The 21,045-nt window shown below is 42.6% G+C and overlaps 1 protein-coding gene across 4 annotated transcripts; it reads left to right on the top strand.

The window, feature by feature from the left end:
- Window positions 1-1,768: 1,768 nt before the first annotated feature.
- slc16a2 (solute carrier family 16 member 2) lies at window positions 1,769-17,199 on the top strand. 4 transcript variants are annotated; one of them, XM_047020327.1, is made up of 8 exons: window positions 1,769-2,913; window positions 3,381-3,902; window positions 9,467-9,611; window positions 9,800-10,286; window positions 11,398-11,541; window positions 11,827-12,055; window positions 15,112-15,366; window positions 15,499-17,199. In XM_047020327.1, the coding sequence occupies exons 2-7, from the start codon at window positions 3,485-3,487 to the stop codon at window positions 15,348-15,350; spliced, it is 1,662 nt and encodes a 553-aa protein (XP_046876283.1). In that variant the 5' UTR covers window positions 1,769-2,913; window positions 3,381-3,484; the 3' UTR covers window positions 15,351-15,366; window positions 15,499-17,199. The 4 variants fall into 4 exon arrangements, with proteins under 4 accessions (XP_046876283.1, XP_046876275.1, XP_046876268.1 ...); XM_047020319.1 differs by having other exon boundaries at window positions 1,769-3,104; XM_047020312.1 differs by having other exon boundaries at window positions 1,769-3,140.
- The last annotated feature ends 3,846 nt before the right edge of the window (window positions 17,200-21,045 follow it).

Genomic DNA, 21,045 nt, shown 5'->3' with positions numbered 1-21,045 from the left:
AAATTCTTATATCTGACAGTAAACATGACCACTGTGCTACAACTTAGACTCGTACATTATGAGTTATCCAAAACTGTATAACTGTATTTAGACTCACATTTTTGTGGTGAGTTGTTAGAAGTGTTGTTGTCGACGTAACTTCTCTAACAGAGTTAGAAGAGAAATAGAGAAGTTAACAGAGTTGGGGTGGGAGTCAGAGACACTGTTTGTTAGGAACATGACAAAGTGATTGCCACACCTATCATACAGACGTGTCACATCACTTACAATAATTATCACTACAACACGTACAATTGATCAGTCCCTTTTTCATTTAAATAATCCTGCTGTAGCAATTATTCAATGCATATCCTGAACATAAGGACACATTCGATATGTTAAATGTACATTTAACATATCATATATTTTCATTTTCCAACAGAGCTAAACTGCTTGAGCCATCTTGGTTGTATTACACACCACAAGAGTTACACAATCCTATGCCATGAAAGACAACCATTGAAGGCTGTTTTCCTTGCCAGTAAATAGAATTCTGTAGGGTCATAGAAAGGTTGGTCATTGTTGGCTCAGTTTCTCTCAACATGTACTGAAGTGCCTCCACACAAAGCACCATCAGATGACACAAAGCTAACCTGTGTCACCAGGAATTGTTTAGTCTAGAAATATTTGTTATCCTATCGTATAAAGATGATTTTCAGATAGAGGGATCTTATCTGTAATTCAGAATAGTAGGGACGTCACAAGAGTTAGGTTAACTGTGCATATTATATTAATCAATATTCTAAATAGATCTTAACAGATATATCTATGGCAGAGAATTGTACACTGAAAAGAATGGTTAAGAATGGTCCTGGTCTGTCCTATGGATAAAATAACTGTATGCATCTGTTTCTACCAGATCAATAGGCTTTAGACTCTTGGTCGACTCAAGTAATGTCCTGAATAGAAATCCAGACTAAAACAAAACATATGTTCCCAAGACCAATAGGAAATAGAACGTTAAAAAGTGAGTCATAGATACTGGCATCTTACAAACACCCCCACCACTGCAGGTAACAGCATGTCATACACAACCCACGTTTTTCAACAACATTTGTTTTGTCTCATGGAACACCACAGGTGAAAGGGGAATTTGATTGTATGAGTACCACTGCGATACTTGTGAAGTAAAATAAAATCCATCCACTAACTCACTCAGCACGCACTAAATCAAATATACTCAATCTTGCCCAGAGACTATATGTGTCAGGCACAGACAGTGTGGTTGTATCTGACTTGTTTAAAGGTTGGTCCAGACATCCCTTATGTCTTTTACATAATAGTATAATAAGTCCAACCCCACTTATCTGTGGAATAGACAAATCCCACTACAAACAGGAAATAATTGACCCTCTCTGAAACCTCTTTACCTTTGACCTTAACAGACTTTATGATAGAAACAATGGAAAGTTTCATAAAGTTTCATTTGCAGCTAATACAATGGCAAAATTGAGTTGGTCATTGAGCAGATTACACTTTACAACAAGGGATCAATCATAAACATGGATTAATGCATAAATTATGCATTTGTTGACGTTTATAGGTGTAAGATTACTCAATCTAAATTAATAAACATTTTCAAATTCATTGCACCTTTGGCTTTAATTGTCATCAATAACCTTTTGAGTACTGCAAGCATATTACACTACTATTATAATGCATTTTTAAATGCATTTATGAACAGTTTATATTTACAAATTAGGATCAATAACTATTTAATAGCCTACTACCCATTCACTTGTGATATATTGACTGGTCAGAATACAGCTCTTATATACCATTTGAATGCATTATAAAATCAGTTACAAACATTTTAATGGCTATTTGGCTTGTGGGAAGCTATATTGACTAGAAGTCTTTAACTTAATTTCCCTCCAAAAATGCAGTTCAGGCATCTCCCCCACCGCTCAGACTTCAGACACATGATCTGGCATTGTGTCCTATAAAACAAACCGAGGCTGTAACGTCAATCTTTTGCATACGGTATTTTCCCTCGAAATTGGGTGGACAAGTTGAAACGGGAAAGTCTATACCTTCTTTAGTTATTCCTCTCAATTTCTCAAAAGACACGCTTCATTATGGTGCAGCTAAATGTAGTATAACAGTGCCACCAAGTGGTATATGTTCGAGATCGCGCTAAGCGCGTGTAGACAGGCCTATAAATATTATGTTTGGGTTTTAGAGAGGTTTAGAGGCTGTTTTTTCATTTTTCAAATTTTAGTTGATCTGCATATTTGTTGTCTTGGTCTATTCTCCTTTCCACTATCGTATATCTAGTTATTGCTATAAGCTACCTCCTTAAGCTTGTAGTCCTCTCATGTTCCCCTCTACCATGAGACAGTCAAGGGCACTGCAAATCATATGGTACTCAAATTCCCTACTGCCTCGTCCCCAGCTCATGTTATTTGCAATACATCCGCATTGAACCTACAGAACTTTACGTAAACTCAACGTCAGTCGTAGGCTTAAGCACTGCTCGTGTCCCACACGGTTAATACCACTTGATTTTACAAGCACGTCCGCTTAACTTCGTGTACAACGTCGAATACAGTCTCTCGTGTAAGCAACTGCATCGTTGTGCTTGGGAGATAGAGCAACATCGACGCTATTGATACATTTGCACCTCTGTGCAACAACGTAGCAATATTATGAAGAAATCGCTAGTTAATATTCGAAATGTTTTCCACTCCAGCATCAGTGTATTGATTTGCAACTGTGTCTTCCAATGGAAATTGAGCAATTGGAGTAGAGGGTGCAGAAGGGGTGGGGCTATTGGAGTTTTCGTTTATCCCTTGAAGGTATGGTAGATCCATCCCACAACGCGGCCATTGGTGGCGGAAGTCAGCGGAGGCGGGGGCAATCTGTTGAATGAAGGTTTTTTTGTGTTGACACGCCGTGGTTCAGACAGAACCTCCACAGATTTAATGTAACCATCTTTCGACAGCGTCTATAAACATTTAACAAATGAAAGAGGCGGAGCCTACAGGGATCTGTTTACTTATTGAAGGATGTGATGTGGACCGCGGCTGGACGGCAACGCAGTGCATGGACAAGATTGAAACGAGGTTGAGCCATATTTTACACAGAGCAGGGCAGCAATGGTAAAATGTTTTGGGAGTCGTGCATTTTGTTGAAAAATACTGGACTATAGCCTATAGAGAGGACGTATCTATATGAGGGAACGCGATAACAGTGTTAGACTCAGACGTCTGTCTGTATATTGCAAACGGGTAAACAATTTTACATCTGTACTTTGAGGTCTTGAAGTTGATGCTGTGACTTTTGCTACGATTCCATTACTACCTACCGGTTTTAAAGCATTGACATCTTCCACTTTTCAGCCTTGATCAAGACACCCGTTGGTGCAGTAGGTTCCATGCCGGTGTCTGGTGCATGAGGGTGGCGCACGGAGACCAACAATAACCCCTTTACTGGCCAAGAGACGATGGGGGTCAACGGGATAGACAATCAGACCGACACAGCAAGCGACGAGACTCCAACCGAACAGATTGCAGATTCAGGAATGGAGGAAAAAGGTATCTCCCAAGATCAAGCGAATCCACAAGCACCGAATGGTCAAGGGGACAGCGAGTGTAAAATCGCACACGATGACAGTACCATCCAGCTCATTGAAGCGGGACTTAAGCCTGCCTTTTCACCGAGTTCCGAGGCACAGTCCCCGCCAGTCCCAATATCTAGACACGGTGCGGGGTTCGAGCCACCGGAGGGCGGATTTGGATGGTTAGTCGTATTCGCTGCTACATGGTGTAATGGATCGATCTTCGGAATCCAGAACTCCTTCGGTATTCTCCACATGATGTTGGCGAGAGACCATGCCGACCAGACGTCGCAGTTCAGAGTAGGTGAGTGACTTGTGGGGCACCTGATGAAGTTAAAAATTGGTGGATGGTAGAGGAGGAATCGAAACTCACATTGCATTGCATCAATTCAGGTATATCAGGTTATATGCCATTACCTAATATTTATCTTTTAAAGTCCTTAAAATGTTGTTCATTGTCATATAATAATTAGATTTTATCATCATTAACATTTGCTCAATTGAAGAACACATTTCAACTACCTTGTCATCATTGAATAGATAAATGTATGACCACTTCAAAACGTTAACTTGTAGCCATAAAGCCTACTGCCAACTATAACTGATCATTGATCACCTGGAGACCTTGTAGACCTTCTCCACAGACATTACACCTATCCAGATAAGCTGTACCTGCAACCTCTGTCAGCTTTTTGACCTGCCTTTTATTACACCGACTGGGCCATGGCACATTCTTCCTGCCTTTTACATGGTTAGTTGACTGTAAACTTGGTATGACATGCTGTGATCTTGTGTAGTCAGCTTCAGTTCAAGTCTACCCAGTTTTATTATGTCCTCAATCTTCAGACAATCTGTTGTGGATTATAACAGACTGGCTTTTAATACCAGACTTTAGCTCTCACGCATCCCTTGCTTGTCTGCATCATCTGCCAGTCATCTGTTGCATGGCCTTTTATATATTTGGACATGGAAGAGAATGGTAGATTAGGGGGGGGGGTGGGGGGGGGGGGGGGTGGCCTGCTTTAGATTAGGATTTAAGGAGGGAAAGCTGAACTTTGGCAATTTAAACCTGGGGCCAGGGCGGAACCAGAGTTAAGGAGGCATAGTTTGCCTGCGAAACTTGAGGAGAAAGTAGTAGCATCAGTAGCGTCAGTTTAGTGAAAGATCTAGTTGCAGGTATGAGGTATTTAACATGCCTACTCTCTGTGTCTACTTTTCTTTAGATACAGTACCAGTCAAAAGTTTGGACACATTTTGGGGACACAATGGGAAAATGTATCCAAACCTTTGACTGGTACTGAATCTTTTTGGGCCATTGCGGTCATTCATTAGCCTAGGTAGTGTGCATTCTAACAGGTGAGCCACCAGGATGCCCAACATTGTGACATCTGATGTCACCTGATGGGTCTTCATAGTTTTTAGTCCTAAATATTTCTTATATAGCCCCCATCCCCTTTCTTTAGTTATCATATTATCTTTTGCATTGAAGTTAGAAGGTGTAACCTCTTTTACTACATGAAAGTTTCAGGACATCTGAAAAATATTTTCTGCCTTTTCCAGTAATATCATTGTAAACCTGTTCCATTCCCTCTAAGGTTTTGAGTCCAGGTTGATGTTTTTTAATCCTGGAAAATTCTTCCACTCTTCTCATATCACAAGGGATTAGATTAGACACCCAACATCTAATTGGAACTCCAGGGAACTATGCGTTGCAGAAGAGTAGTACCAAGTTCTTGGTACTGAAGACCAGCCAGCCCACACTGTTTGTAGTCACTCTTGATGCACATTCATCCTTTCCTGAGACCAAGACCCAGTGACTGTCCATACTGTCCAGGTCACGTTTTAGTCATGTACTGTACACATAGAATGTGTGTCCTGTGATACAGGCTGACAAATGTAAGCCATCAACTTGATCATAAAATCTAATGGGGCATTTGTCAAATAAGAAAAGTGGATCGAAGTTTGTCACATGGCAAGTGGAGGAGCAAAGGATAGGAGTCTGGCCGAGAAAAATGTAAAACACGATGAAATAGAGAGATTCTATGACAGGAAGGTAGATTTTTTTTGTCAAGGTGCAAATGGCTCGACAGACAAGGCTGCAACCTTTCGATAACCTACCGTTAATGGAAGGTGTTTTATGTGTGGTATGTGCAGAATCGATGCGGCAGCCACCAAATCCTTCAATGCTACAGCACATCTGCTGATGTGCATTGAGCATTGCAAGATAGAAAGTTAAAATAGCCTGTGTGCATACTGTTTGCTAATCTAATCATTGTGTTGTTACTAATAGTTCAGCATTATCAAACATATTGTAAGAAGTTGTCAACTACAAAAGGTGGGTTTATCGATGGTGCCTACATTTTATATTGTACCCCTCTCTTGTAATGGCAACAAGTACATAGAATATCTTTATTGGATTATATTTTTCCTTCAAATACTTCAAAATAACAATGTTGAGAGTAATAAGCTTTGGCTCAAGGTGCTTTAAATAACACTTCAAGAATCAGGTCTCTGTTTGAGCACAAGTGAAAAACATTACCCATGGGGAAAAAAGAGATTAGGTTTCACCTGAAATTGTAGTCGTGAATTTATAGCTGTTATGGGAGATGGTACTGTCATGATACTTACAGTATGGAAAACAATATATATAATTACATGGTCAGTGTTATTCAATCTTTTCTTGTGTCAGTTGCACATCCTTACTGGAAGCTCAAGGAATAAAATGGCATGTTTGGCATTCCATGGGACATACGGCCAATCGGATCAGGGGGCTTTGTCCACAAACCCTCTGTCTACTCCTTTCTCTTTTTCACTCTCTTTTTCTCTTTCTTTCTTTCTTTTTTTCTCTCTGTCTGTGTGTCTGTCTGTCTGTCTGTCTGTCTCTCTCTCTCTCTCTCTCTCTCTCTCTCTCTCTCTCTCTCTCTCTCTCTCTCTCTCTCTCTCTCTCTCTCTCCTGCCACTCACAGGGGGGGGGGGACGACGACACAAAGGATAAGTAGAGAATCAAAGAAAGGCTTGGCATGTTGCTTTGGCATTCTTTTCCCCCAGGCAACAGACTTCCGAGCATCTTTACAACACTTTTGCAAATAAGTCAGATTTGTCAATTTGTGGCCTTGCCCCCCACCCTCGGTGAGGAAGGAGAGATGAAGCAAAAAACATTCATACATAAAGGGATGGGTTGCTGTCCCTTTAAATAGTGCACAGATTTTCCCTGGCATAGGCGGCTCTAGCCATCCAGTCTGTGGGCTCTGGGGGGAAGGGGGGGATGAGGGTTTGCCAGCCAGCCAGTCAGCCGGCTTGTCGTTATACATCTGTCATCCACAATGCATCTTGCCCCCCCCCTCTTTTCTCCCCTCAGTCCCTCCATTGCTCTCTCTATTGTTTCTAAGCAGGTCAGACCTAATTCCCTGCTAATGAGTGCAGTGCTCTCCAGTTGCTCAAGGGTGCCTGGACAGAGGGGTGGGTTGAGAAAAAGAGGAAATGCATGGAAGGGTGGAAAATGTAATGGCTTAAAAGTTTTGAAGTCTGAGAAGTTAGTCAAGAGTTCAGGCCTGTGATCTGTCATTGATTTAGCTGCGAGCCTGTTCTCGACCCTTCCCAACTGTCGCTACATCAGTCCTCCCTACATCCCAATCAATAGACTGTCCACTCTACTGGCGGGCTATAAAACACAGATGGTAGAATTCAGCGAAAGGGGAGCACTCTGCTGACAAAGTATGTAATCAAACCCAAAAGGGTAAGGCTCTCTTCTCCTGATCCTACACAGAAGAATGGAGACAAGCACAAATACACATTTCAAGCCCTCTGTTCATATAAACACACACCACATGCACTCACATACAACACAAACAATGTTAGCCTAGAAGCAGTTCAGCTTTCTTCAAAAAGGTCCCATAGTTCTTACGGAACAACTTACACGGAACAAAGTTTCTGTTTGTGCGGATCCTGGCTTTGGGCAGTTCCCTGTTTTGATAAATGGATCTATGCATCACTGGGAATACCATGAAAGACCTTTAGGCTCCTAACAATGAGCAAACATTTTAGGGAGTTAACATGCTGCAGACCTATGTGGGTGTGCAGGCAGATGTCTTGCAGTCAGACCCTATAAATCCACAGACAAATCCAATGCAAGTAACTAATTGTAACCATATGACTGAGTGTTTAGTATTTTTTGGAAGGGGTATTTTACATTGAGATTAGAATATTAGTGACTTTGACTGGAGCAGTGTTGATTGAGGTATTTTCAGAAAATCCTGTCTTTGCAGTTGTCTGTTTAAGTGGCTGTTATTGTATGGAAAATTATTTCCAGGCAGCAGCTGCTTGGCTAAAAGTGGAAACTTAAGTTTGTTAAAAGTTCAAGTGTCAAGGGATACACAACACGTTACAGTTCACTAGTACCTACAGCAACACAGGAACCAACTTTTAGAACGAGTCGTACAAAATACACATTAGAAAATTCCTTCAAAAACTTTCCAAAAGAACTCTGCTGCTGTAACTGTTCAGCTGCCATGGAATGTAAGAAGCAGATGTATAGGTGTGTGCATTTGAACCCCACGCCACCAAGCCATGCTCCATCTCAAAGTCACACAAGAACATCTACTGTTCCGTACACGTTGTTAACACGCATTTACTGCGTGTTTGCTTGCTGCTTTGGTTGTTGGGGTAGACGAAGGAGGAGAAACTGTAAAAGGCTGCCAAGAGCTACACAAGGATGACTGCTGAGTACTCCCACCAACACACACACACATACTCACACACACACGCACACAGTTTCTCTCAAACACACACATATACACACACACACACCCCAACACACTGCCAATTTTGTAACCAGTGAGCCTGTTAATCGACCCGGTCTGTTTTGTATCTGGAGCAGACAGCAGATCACACATTAAAGTTACCTTTGCCCCTCGACCGCCAGAAGCATGTGTGGGTTGTGGGTTCAGACTGTCTGTTTCTTGCTGCCCTCGCAGACGGATAGAGACATTATGCTTTATAAAGGTTGACTTTGTTTAACACCTGTATTTATCTTTGACATACTCACAAAATACCGTTAGATGAGCATGCATCTAAGAGAGAGTGTAGTGTGTGCATAAAAGAAGACAGACTTCCACAGTGTGTTTCTATAGGTGGTCGACTGCCAGATTACTAACTATGTAGAGTGTCCCTGTACAAGTCGTCCCCCCCCCATCCCCCCAGTTATAGAGGGTAAAAGCAGATTCAGCCATTTCATTTTTGTCCTTGCTGAACATTGAATACGAGGTTCATATGTTCATTTACAGACAGCAGGTGAATAGAAATTCAGTCTGCATTTAAATGGGCCTGCCTCACTGTCTTTGAAAACATGTGTCTCTCAACATGCATAAGGAAAGACACCAGGAAGGAATCCATTTAAGACATTAACTGTGGAGTCACAATGTCCTCAAAATGAGAGAGCAACAGCATGGTTTCATGTTAATTGGTGTCTGTTTCTAATTCTCTATGCTTTAAACATTTTCTAGTTTACATTCAAATCCATGAGGGAGAAATCTCAATGTTAAGTGGTGTGTGGGTTGCCCTCTGGTTTCAGAAAGGTTGAACTGTATAGCACACTGTGGTGATATAAGGATTATGTAGTCGATTACAATGCCTTTGTCATGGCAACGGTACACTAATAATAATGGAGCACAAATCAATGGAACTGTACTGCTTCTATTTTGGTGGAAATGTTGATAAGCTGTCCATTGTTGGTATAAATAACATTGGTGGGTAACCTTGTAAACTAAACAATTTCACTGCTACTCTCTCCCTTCCCTCTTTCCTCTGCCCTTTACATACTCTTTCTCCTTCTCTTCCCACATCCCTCTCTCCTTCTTTTTCTCTCCCCAGCTTGGGTGGGGGCCCTAGCCATGGGCATGATCTTCTTTTGCTCTCCAGTGGTCAGCATGTTCACTGACCACTTTGGCTGCAGGAAGACTGCTATTGGTGGAGCCCTTGTGGCCTTCATAGGACTTCTCAGTAGCGCCTTTGCAACGTAAGAAAATCAATACTATACATACAGTAAGTTTGCTAACCATAGCACTGTGTGAACATGGCAAAGATAGGTATTACTTGTTTACTTCTGCTCTTCACCCCATCCCTCTGCTTGTCATCCCTTCTCCCTGTTTCCACCCCTTCCTATCTTCCCTTTTTACATTTACTCTCTCTCCATACCTCCCCCAGCTCCCTCAGTCTGCGGTATTTCACCTACGGTATCCTGTTCGGCTGCGGTTCCTCCTTCGCCTTCCAGCCCTCCCTGGTCATTCTGGGGCACTACTTCCGCCGTCGACTGGGCCTTGCCAACGGGGTGGTGACAGCAGGCAGTAGCCTCTTCTCCATGGGCCTCCCAGTGCTTCTCAAGAAGGTGGTGGAGCCCCTGGGCCTTAAGCACACTTTCCAGATCCTCAGCATCTTCATGTTGGTCCAGGCCTTTCTGGCCTTCACCTTCAAGCCCCTTCTCCCTCACGGAGCTCCAGGCCCGGGACCCCCAGTTCCCACTGAGCCCTCGGCCCATCTGGCTGCCACCGCCGGGGGTAGCTGGTTGAGCCGAGGCCTGGTGCAGGTGCGGAAGTACTTTAACCTGCGAGTGTTCCACATTGTCACCTACAGGGTGTGGGCATTTGGGGTAGCGACTGCAGTGCTAGGGTACTTTGTACCCTACATCCACCTGGTAAGGAATTCTATGTAATGTAATGCCATTTTTATTGTGTCTACCTCTAAGTATGTTATACAGTGATGAACTGTTGCTAATGTATGGTTTCAGGTTCTGTAGTAACACCCTGTACAACCCAGTAGAGGTGTTGTCTTCAATGTTGATGTGAACCACAGGGGATATGGGAAAAGAAAGAAAGACAGGACCGGAGAGAGGGTGGTAACCTATGGTGTGGGAGACAATTAGCAAGGGGGCAGGGGAGGTAGGAGAACAGAGGTAGAACATTAGTCTGGGGAGGCAGAAAGAAATAGTGAGGGAGATAGGGAGGGAAAATGAAAGATAGAGGGTGTGACGTTGGGAAGTTTTCCCAACAGATGTCTGGTGTTTTGGGCCTCCCTCTGCCAGGGCCTGTTGTTTCAGGCTTGTGGGTCAGAAGTAAACAAGACCCCGGTCTTTGTTGTGGAGGAACGCGAAGCCAAGCAACTTCAGGAAACCTGTCCTTTAAGTCCTGCCTAAACATGCTAGTGCAGTATCCAATGGTCATTGATGTTCCTTTGCCATGTGGAGGCCTTCAAAGCAGCGCCACTATTTCACACGCGCTCCCCAACTTCTGGTCAGGAAAGGCCTTAGAACACTCTGTTTTGGAGTGGAGTCGTTTAGATGGGAGGGGGTTGAAAAATGGGAAGTTTGTCACCTATACCTCGGCCCTTTCCTGTCCTGCTGTTCCAAAGTTTTGTGGAAAAGAGGGAGGATGGACACATTTGTTGTTGTTAAAGAAAATAGTGGCTATATATATATATATAAGGAAATATTTATTTGACTTTTGTTCCCACCCACTCTAACAAGGTCCCATTGAATTAAATATCCTGATATATGGGTGTTGAACATGGGAGTAACATCCATGAAAACAAATGATAAGCCTGTTGAATGTGTGTATTGTTACAATGTACAGTACTTGTGTGTCCAAAACCCTCTGAAATGATCAAAGCAATTCAAAGTTTGAAGCCAGCACATCTTGGCCATATAAAGAGATCAAATAGGTGGTTATCCATTCTGTTGACTTGAAGTGGACTATAAAGTCTACACGTGTGCCAAATTTCCTGTATGCACTTTTTCCCACCCTCCCCAGATCAACTTTGTGAAGGAGCAGTTCAAGGAGACAGAGAAAGAGTGGGTCCTTCTGGTGTGCATCGGAGCCTCATCTGGCGTGGGGCGCCTCGTCTTTGGGAAGGTTGGAGATCTCATCCCAGGGGTGAAGAAGATCTACATGCAGGTGAGAAACTAGAGAAGAGGTACACTTCAATCTCAACCTTACTACTAAACACCTCCTACAAAGGTGGGGGCGGGGGTTAGATGGCTGAACGGTTAGGGAATCGGGCTAATAATCAGAAGGTTGCCAGTTTGATTCCCAGCCCTGCAAAATGATGTTGTGTCCTTGGGCAAGGCACTTCACCCTACTTGCCTTGGGGAGAATGTCCCTGTACTTGCTGTAAGTCGCTCTGGATAAGAGCGTCTGCTAAATGACTAAATGTAAAGGTGAACTCTTCTTCTACCCCAGGTGGCATCCTTTATGGTGCTGGGCCTCATGTCCATGATGATCCCCCAGTGCACAATGTTCGAGGGCTTGGTGGTGGTGTGTGTGTTCCTGGGCCTGTGTGACGGATGCTTCATCACCATCATGGCCCCCATCGCCTTCGAGCTGGTGGGCCCCATGCAGGCCTCGCAGGCCATTGGCTACCTGTTGGGCCTCATGGCACTACCCATGACCGCTGGACCTCCTATTGCTGGTGGGTAGCCTAACCTTCATGTATCTTTTTATATTTAGGTATTAGATCAGATATATTTAAGAAGTATCAGTAAGTATGTGTGCTGATCCTGGATTATTTAGCAGCGTGTCCTTATAATAGTTAGTTTGGAGTCCCAGCGTTTTTTTCATGACCTAGGATCAAATCCCAGTCTGTCTGCCTTTTGCCAACAGCAGTGCTATTTAACAGACACTTTGCAGCAATAAGCATAGTTTTATGGTATAATATGAATAATGTTGACCACTGCCACAAGTGTGGGAGGAAATATTTATAAAAAGAGCCAGGGAGAGATCTTTTGAGTTCAGTTCCAGCATTAGAGAGTGATATATTTAGTCAGGGATTGGGTAGTGAGTATGATAAACAGACTCATAGTTTAGTGATGGGTTGTTGACTGCAGTCCAGGCATGGCTTACCCTCCTCTCACTTCTGGATCTTTTCTGTCTTCCTCTATCTCGCCCCCCGCCCCGGTTCTTTCAGTGCCCCTCCCCCCTCCTCCTCTATTTTGTGCCGTCTCTCAGTCTCCCTGAGAGGCATCCTGGCCATTGGTCAAAGCAGTGGGGAGTTAGACCAATGACATCCCAACTGGACATAAATCTGGGGGAAATATAAGACAATGTTACTCCCTCTCACTCTTCTTCTTGCACGTTCTACTGATTTCTCATTTCCGCAGGCTCTATTCCATTCCAGAAAGTACTTTGCCTCCCGTCCATCTCTTTAACCAGAGGCACATTCATGTGTCACATGCCTGTAGTTCGATATGTTTGTAACCGACAAACAGAACATAAGTAGAAGCAAACATATATATAGTTCGATATGTGTGTAACCGACAAACAGAACATAAGTAGAAGCAAACATATATATAGTTCGATATGTGTGTAACCGACAAACAGAACATAAGTAGAAGCAAACATACAGTGCCCTCCAAAAGTATTGGAACAGTGAGGCCAATTCCTTTATTTTTGCTGTAGACTGAAAACATTTGGGCTTGACATCAAACGATGAATGTGAAACCAGAGATCAACGTTTCAGCTTTTATTTCCAGGTATTTACATCAGGATCTGATGCACAAATTAGAAAATATCACATTTTTGTTCGAACCCACCCATTTGTCACGTGAGCAAAAGTATTGGAACATATGACTGACAGGTGTGTTTTGTTGCCCAGGTGTGTCCTATTACATACATTATTCAATCAATAAATACCACTGAATGTCTACACTCAGGTTCAGATTGGGTAAGATAGGTTTTGTCTATGCAGACTGTATTCAGAGGTGAAAACAACATGAAAACTGGAGCGCTGTCTTTGGGTGAAAAACAAGCAATTGTGAGTCTTAGAGAAGATGGAAAATCAATCAGAGCCATTGCAGAAACATTGGCCATAGCCAGTACAACCATTTGGAATGTCCTGAAGAAGAAGAAAACTACTGGTGTACTAAGTAACAGACGTCGAACAGGTAGACCAAGGAAAACATCAGCAGTTGATGACAGAAACATTGTGAGAGCTGTAAAGAAAGACCCTAAAACAACTGTTAGTGAGATCAGCAACAACCTCCAGATGGCAGGAGTGAAGGTATCACTATCTACTGTTCGCAGAAGACTTCATGAACAAAAGTACAAGGGCTACACCAGAAGATGCAAACCACTCATTAGCAAGAAGAATAGGAAGGCCAGGCTGGAATTTGCCAAAAAGTACAGAGATGAACCTCAAAAATTCTGGGACAAAGTTTTATGGACTGATGAGACAAAGATTAACTTTTACCAAAGTGATGGAAAGGCTAAAGTTTGGAGAAAGAAAGGAACTGCTCATGATCCCAAACACACAAGCTCATCTGTGAAACACGGTGGAGGTAATGTCATGGCTTGGGCTTGCATGGCTTCTTCTAGGACGGGCTCATTAATCTTCATTGAGGATGTAACACATGATGGCAGCAGCAAAATGAACTCGGAAGTCTACAGAAACATTTTGTCTGCCAATTTAAGGAAAGATGCAACCAAACTGATTGGCAGAGCCTTCATCATGCAGCAAGATAACGACCCAAAACACACTGCCAAAACAACAAAGGAGTTCATCAGGGGCAAGAAATGGAAGGTATTAGACTGGCCAAGTCAATCTCCAGACTTAAACCCTATAGAGCATGCATTTTACCTGCTTAAGAGGAGACTGAAGGGAGGAACCCCACAAAACAAACAAAACAACTGAAAGAGGCTGCAGTGAAAGCCTGGGAAAGCATCAAAAAGGAAGAATGCAAAAGTTTGGTGACGTCAATGGGTCACAGACTTGCTGCAGTTATTGAAAGCAAAGGATTTGCAACTAAATATTAAGTCTTATTCACTTAAATATGTTTTAAGTATATCTGTTCCAATACTTTTGCTCACATGACAAATGGGTGGATTCAAACAAAATGTGATATTTTCTTAGTTGTGCATCAGATCCTGATGTAAATACCTGGAAATAAAAGCTGAAACGTTGATCTCTGGTCTCACGTTCATTATTTGATGTCAAGCCCAAATGTTTTCAGTCTACAGCAAAAATAAAGGAATTCGCCTCACTGTTCCAATACTTTTGGAGGGCACTGTATATATAGTACTTTTGACTGGTACATACAGTACCAGTCAAAAGTTTGGGAAAATGTGTCCAAACCTTTGACTGGTACTGTATATATATAGGGCAGGGTGATTACACAACTGACAACAGCTTGGTGAACGAGAGACTGGAGATACAGCCAAGAGAAAAAGACCATGACTCATCCAGTATACAGCCTTTAGAAAATGATGAAGAGTTATACACTACGGCCAGGCCGAGGAAGAAATATTAGAAATTCTTTCAAATTGTTCTGCTGGACTGATGGAGCTTGGCTGACCTATTGTAACAAAGTGGATAATTGTGATGCATCTTACATTCTTGTTACTTTACTGTACTCTCCTCTTCTCCCTTCTCTTACACCTTTCTTTTTTAAATTCCCACTCTCCTCTTCCCATTTCTCCTCCATGTCCGCCTCCATCGCTTTTTTTCTATTCCCACCTTTCTCCCCCCAAAAGGTCTCCTGCACGACTACTTTGGTAACTACCAGGTGGCGTTCTACCTGGCGGGGGTGCCCCCCATGGTGGGGGGCATGGTGCTATTCTTTGTGCCACTGGTGCACCGCCGCGCTCAGCAAGGCCAGCAGGGCGCGCCACAGGACCCCAGCGCCGACCACATGCTGCCCCCAGCCATGGCGAAGAGCTGCCCCAACGGGGACATGTTGCCCGGCTACACTGATGTGGAGACGCACATTTGAGTGACACGACATTAAGGTGACAGGCACCCAAACACAGACACAAACACGCATGTACAGTGCACACACACACACACACACACACAGCCAAATACACACTTTGACTGCCACGCCTTGTTTTGTGACACAGTGATTCATTTCTGTCCGGCAGGGATTCTGTCCACCAGCACAGTCACTTGGCCGTCCAACTCTATGGCGCCTGTAACCCCCTTCTCTCCCCCGCCTGACCGCTCACCCTGGTCTGCCTGCTGGAGGACCTTTCAACCACTAACCTCCACTAAGTAGCAGCACCACTTGACTCTGACAAAGTAAAACCACCTGCCAAATGACCTGACCTTCTCCTGCCCTCCAAGTCTGTTTGCCGATTGGCTTCTCCGTGTTCTGAGGACTTTGGTTTGGCAGGAGAGGAGGATCATGGGAATCTTTACCCATAGAAAACTTTCAATAGATGAAGGAGAAGTACATCCATACTGGGTGAGAGGAGAGGGAAGAAGAAAAGAAAGAGCGGCAGAGAAGAAGGATGCATCAACGTAGGAACACGAGCGGAACACAATCAAAAACGTTTTTTTTCTCACTGTGGCTTCAGGCTTCTTTAATCGTCCCTGCGTCCAAATCTTGATTGTGTACACATCACTCATATGACATAGGGCCTTTTTGGGAAAAATACCTAATTTTTTAATCTAGATTTCAGACAAATACAAGCATTTACCTTTGTGTCTATTATTTTTGGAAAGTATAAATCATTTAATGTGCTTCTATTGGTTTTTAAAGACAGATAACAAGTTGAGATTGCAGTATTCAGTGCATAGAATATGAAATAGGGAGACCTTAATACTCATGGTTGTCTAATGTTGTTACATTTCATCTCACCCTTTTATGTGTATCATGTGATTGAATTGTTTTACGTGTTTAAATAGGACAATGTTTAGTTTTAACAAACACTTTTAAACAGTTTTGGCAGTGATAACATTTGACTGTTACATCCCAATTGCATAATGTTTTGTTGTTAGATAACATATCGTATGAAGTTTAACATTGTGGGTCTTCAAAGTCAATTTCTCTACTATGGGAGACAAAAACACAAAATCACCTCAACCTTTCTACTTCTGACCTGGGTCATATACTATTTACAAATACAATCAACTGCTTGGGGTATGCCAGATTTACCTAATAACATCTAAGGAATCCAATAGGACAGTCCCAAATGTTAATAAACGTAGGTAAATCTAGCTCACTTCATACTATTTGATCTGTATTTCACCCAGGGCTGCTACACTACAGATACTTAAATATGCAACATGTGCCATGGTGAAGCACTTGGCTGCACCTAACATGACACGAGTCTCAGCTGAGCCTTAAATTCCTTTTAAAGAATAGTAACATTTTAGCTTTTTTGGGTGCAATCTTTTTATTTGACTTTTTTGTACATTTTGGGATTTAGAATAGTTTGTTTTGTCTAACCTATATCCTTACATTTCTGTCTTCTTGAAAAACTTTGTGGAATTGAGTTGGGAAATCTGTTCTTTAGCTTTAGTTTAAATCAGATAGTAATACTATGGAGCAATTCTTTTGTATGTTTGTCTGCATACGTATCTGTGTGTGTGTGTTGTTTTATTGACACACTTCTGGTTACCAGAAAAGTTTGTATCGATGTGTTGTGGACATATTCAGTCCAAGTTACAAACAAACCCTTTACGCCCCTCTGATGAGTGATTGATGTGTGAACTATAGTCTACATTAGCTAGATCCCTCATCAAACCGACTTTCTACAGGCCGATCTGAACCTTGATTATTTGCTGCTGTTGTATATTCCATAATCCTTGGGCTGGTCAAATTACAGGAATCACCTTAACCACACTGCCTCATAGTTGTCATTCAGGAGGAGAAATGGCAGTTGCTGTTGTAAAAAGGGTTCCGACCACTAACAGTAGGCTACATCCTGAGATTACACATTCTGTGGGCGTTAGGCAAGAGATTAATGGCTTTGTGGACAATAGAGGACAGAAATAAAGTGAGATTATCGAAGATTAGTTGCTTAAGGGAGGAAGGATAGGCATAGGAACCAGGGAGAGAGGCCTTGGGCCTACCTCAATAATCAAGTGAAAATAATCTTGGCATTCTTTGATTCATGTGCTTCATATATATTTCCTTGTGAACTCTGAAGGGCTGCAGTAACAGCTGAGCAGATGCTGAGTCACACGTATGTGTTTCCTACCAAAACTGTCAACCTCCATATCCAATAGTACCTCGTTAGTGTCGCATTCCCAACAACAACAAAATGTCATAGTGTAATGTTGGAGTAGCCCATGGGGGGGTGGGGGAGCTGGCTTTTAGGAGATTTATCTCGGTCTCACACTGTATTCCCCCTTACACATGCCACCCTTCATCCAACCCTCTTCCTCTCCACATCTCTTTCACTATGTAAACCACTCCCTGAGTTTACCCTATCCTCTGTTTCCTCCATACCTCTCGCCATTTCTGTCTTTGACAAACTACCCATGATTTGTCCTCGAGCCTCATTAGGACGGTCGTAGGTTATGCGGAGCATCTCTGTGCTGTTCAAATACTTCACCTCAAATACTTAGCTCCTCTTCCAATCTCTGGGCTGCTCAACTTCAAACTGAGCCTGAAAGCGGCCTGCATCCGCCCTCGGCACGATTAGTGATACCTAAAGCAAAACAAGTGCTGTGTTCTTTGATGAAGCCTGTCAGAGGAACACAATTCTCTGAAAGGATCCTTTTTATGGCACTTAAATTTGTATGCCTTTTTTGGGGGGGAGATTATGTTAGTATTTGGTTCTGTTGACATATTTCATAACAGGATTGACAAAGATAGCGATTAAGCAGATGTAATGGTTTAAACGTTAATAATTAAGAGACGTTCTCTGGGAGGCAGATGAGCTGTGTTTGAGGTTAGTAGGTTTGTTTAACTAGCCAAAGTCCTGTTCTCTATGCAGTGGTCCCAGTGACCCTTCACATACCCCATAAAGGGGCCAAACACTTAACCGTAAACACATTATTGTGCTTCAGTTAATTTAGCAGATTTTTTTGTGATTAAGGATTCAATCCTATGATGGAGCCTGTTCAAAACAGAAACTCCTTGGGTGCCCTGGGTGCCATTACATGACAGCCTATTGCTGCCTGCACATTGAATTCAGTCTAAACTGAAAATATACAAAGTTTATATTTAGGGGTTTAAGATTAAGATTGCAGTCATATAGCATGGAAACCAAGTAACAACTGAAGATGTTTTCAGTTGTGTTCTTTCTGTTGTTGTGCTGTAAGTAAATGTATGAGTGAGGAGGTTAGATTGAGGGCCCGGGGAGAGATGATGCAAAAATGTCTACAATCAGATACTTTATGCAAGTCCAAACCATGTCTATTTGCTGGAACAGAAAATGAATCAGAAATCAACATTTACAGTAGCAAAATGCTCATAGTGCTTTTGATTGAATCCTTATTTATAACGTGTGTGTGTTGTCCCTCCAATTTAACTTATTCTACCCAAAAGTCTCATTGCAAGTCTCATCCATGGTTCCAAATGACTTGATAAATGATTCTACTACATTCAGATTACGTATTGTCTCAAGATTAGAGTCATCCCTATGTTCTTTTAGTTTTTTGACATTCCCCTCTTTGTACCTCTTATCCACAATATAATTAATATTTCTACTGTCATTTCGCCATTCTCCTGTCTTCACCCACTACAACTGTCAACCTCTCTTTCTCAGAACCTTATTATTAAGTAGTATTTTAGTGAAAAAGCAATTAGTGAAATTCACAAGACTTTAAATGAAGAGCTATGCTGCTAGATATGTCCTTTTGTGTTTTAGTTTGGTGATTTCAAGAAAATTGTAACAAAACAATAACATTGGACTTGTTTTTCATAATTAAACCTATTAGCCTATGTATGAAAATATGTTACACAACTCTGTCTGAAATGTGTTTTATACTTCATGAAGAGTGCTAGTTTCACAGCTCTGAGTGAACACCATGTGCTTTAGCCTGGCTGTTACAGTCAGTGGAAATTAGACAGAGAATCTCTGTTTTAACATGATCATGTTAGTCACGTCATATACAGAACACTCTGTTTATCTTAGCCTCAAGAAACACACTCACACACGTACCCACACACAGAACAGTAACAGAACAGTATGTCTTTATGCCTCCCATGTGACTCTCATCGCCATAGGAACCATATGAAGGTGCATCAGAGCAAGACTGCACTCTCTCTCCCTCTCCTCAATTGACCCACATCATTAGCCAATGGAACACCAGCGAGTGAGCATGCTCTCTACAATGCTGTAGAAAAGCCATAAAGTCATGTTAGCATTTAAAATTCCAGTCATTACACTACCATAGCCTACTGGTGCTCTCCCCCGTCCGTTTTTTGGGAATGCAGGTGGATGAAGGAGCCATGGGATGAGTAGAAGGGTATGTGGGTGTGCAAAAGCATGGGCAAGAAACAAGGAGGGATTTATATGGAAAGATAAATCCAAGGATGAAAGGTTAAATGGAGAATGCATGTGGTTTGAAGATCCGTCCATAGACCTGGTGTAATAACATTGGCTTACCAGCAGAGTGTGCTATCTCATAACATAGTTGGACGCCAATTCTTCATGTGTTGGCAATGGCGGAGCCAGGGGGTGGCCGGGGGTGGCCACGGCCACCCCCCGTAGAATCTCGGCCACCCCATTGGCCACCCCAAGCACCACATCAGAGCGGTTAAAAGTTTTGACGGCTGTGGAAAAATGCGAACCTTTCTCGCACCGCTAGTACACTGTCGGACCCTTTAGCCACGCGCAGCGCGCACACATCCTGTATTTGAATTAAACGGCTCAAGCATGGCCTGAGAATGCCTGTTACCACCTGACGCTTCGACCGGCACCTGCGGCTAAGTGAAGAAACCCAAAACAGAAAGGTAAAATAGAGTACCTTACTGTCATTGCATATCTCTACAACCATTGTTCGACTCAGTCGTACAATACAAAAAAAAACACAAATAGCAATCAGTAAATCAACACAGTTTAAAACCAAGTATGAATACATAATAAGTGTATTCTTTTTTTTCACCTGAATTCCGAATAATGTTGAGATGTTTCCTATATGTGTCTTAAATAGCTCTGCATCGCCTGGTGAGACACATGCTTGCCACCCAAAAATTATCACTGGCCCCATCCTGGCCACCCCAATGGAAATTCCCTGGCTCCGCCACTGTGTGTTGGTAGACTCAGGGGCGTTTCTAGGATTCAAAGAAAGGGGGGCTTAGCCCCAAGTGGCATGTTTGCGCAAGTAGCTTGCGGCAAAAAAATGTGGGACTTATTTGGGGCTGCAGATATCCATTATTTCAGACAGTTCATAGATTGGTTCAGAGAGTATTATTTTGATTCTTTGACAAGTTTAAACAGAACTATAAAGGTGAGTCAAGGGCGTTGTTAATCCTTCAATGGCTAAATCGAACTTGACCAGCCAAGTGTCTACCTGTGATTCTCTTCTTGCGCTGATAAGTTGTTTTGACTTTTGAAATGCCAGATAAAGTGTTACATGTTACGACATTATCCTGTCTCTACTAACGCTTGTTCAGCTCAGTCTGTCCCCCCCCCCCACACACACACACGCACAGACAGACAGGCACTGCTGTGTGAAAAGCTCCTCTTTTGCAGCCTGATAACAAACAGCTTCTTTATACAACAACAGAG

This window comes from Hypomesus transpacificus, chromosome 1, assembly GCF_021917145.1.
Source record: "Hypomesus transpacificus isolate Combined female chromosome 1, fHypTra1, whole genome shotgun sequence".
NCBI lineage: Eukaryota > Metazoa > Chordata > Actinopteri > Osmeriformes > Osmeridae > Hypomesus > Hypomesus transpacificus.
The sequence above is the reverse complement of the archived record's forward strand: the minus strand, read 5'-3'. Positions and strand labels throughout refer to the sequence as shown.

What these genes read in the sequence shown, in the direction of transcription:
- slc16a2 (XM_047020327.1), top strand. Translation starts at nt 3,485, where the DNA reads ATGGGGGTCAACGGGATAGACAATCAGACCGACACAGCAAGCGACGAG. An exon ending in GACGTCGCAGTTCAGAGTAG is followed by an intron (nt 3,903 to 9,466) that starts GTGAGTGACTTG and finishes TTCTCTCCCCAG; the next exon opens with CTTGGGTGGGGGCCCTAGCC. An exon ending in CTCAGTAGCGCCTTTGCAAC is followed by an intron (nt 9,612 to 9,799) that starts GTAAGAAAATCA and finishes TACCTCCCCCAG; the next exon opens with CTCCCTCAGTCTGCGGTATT.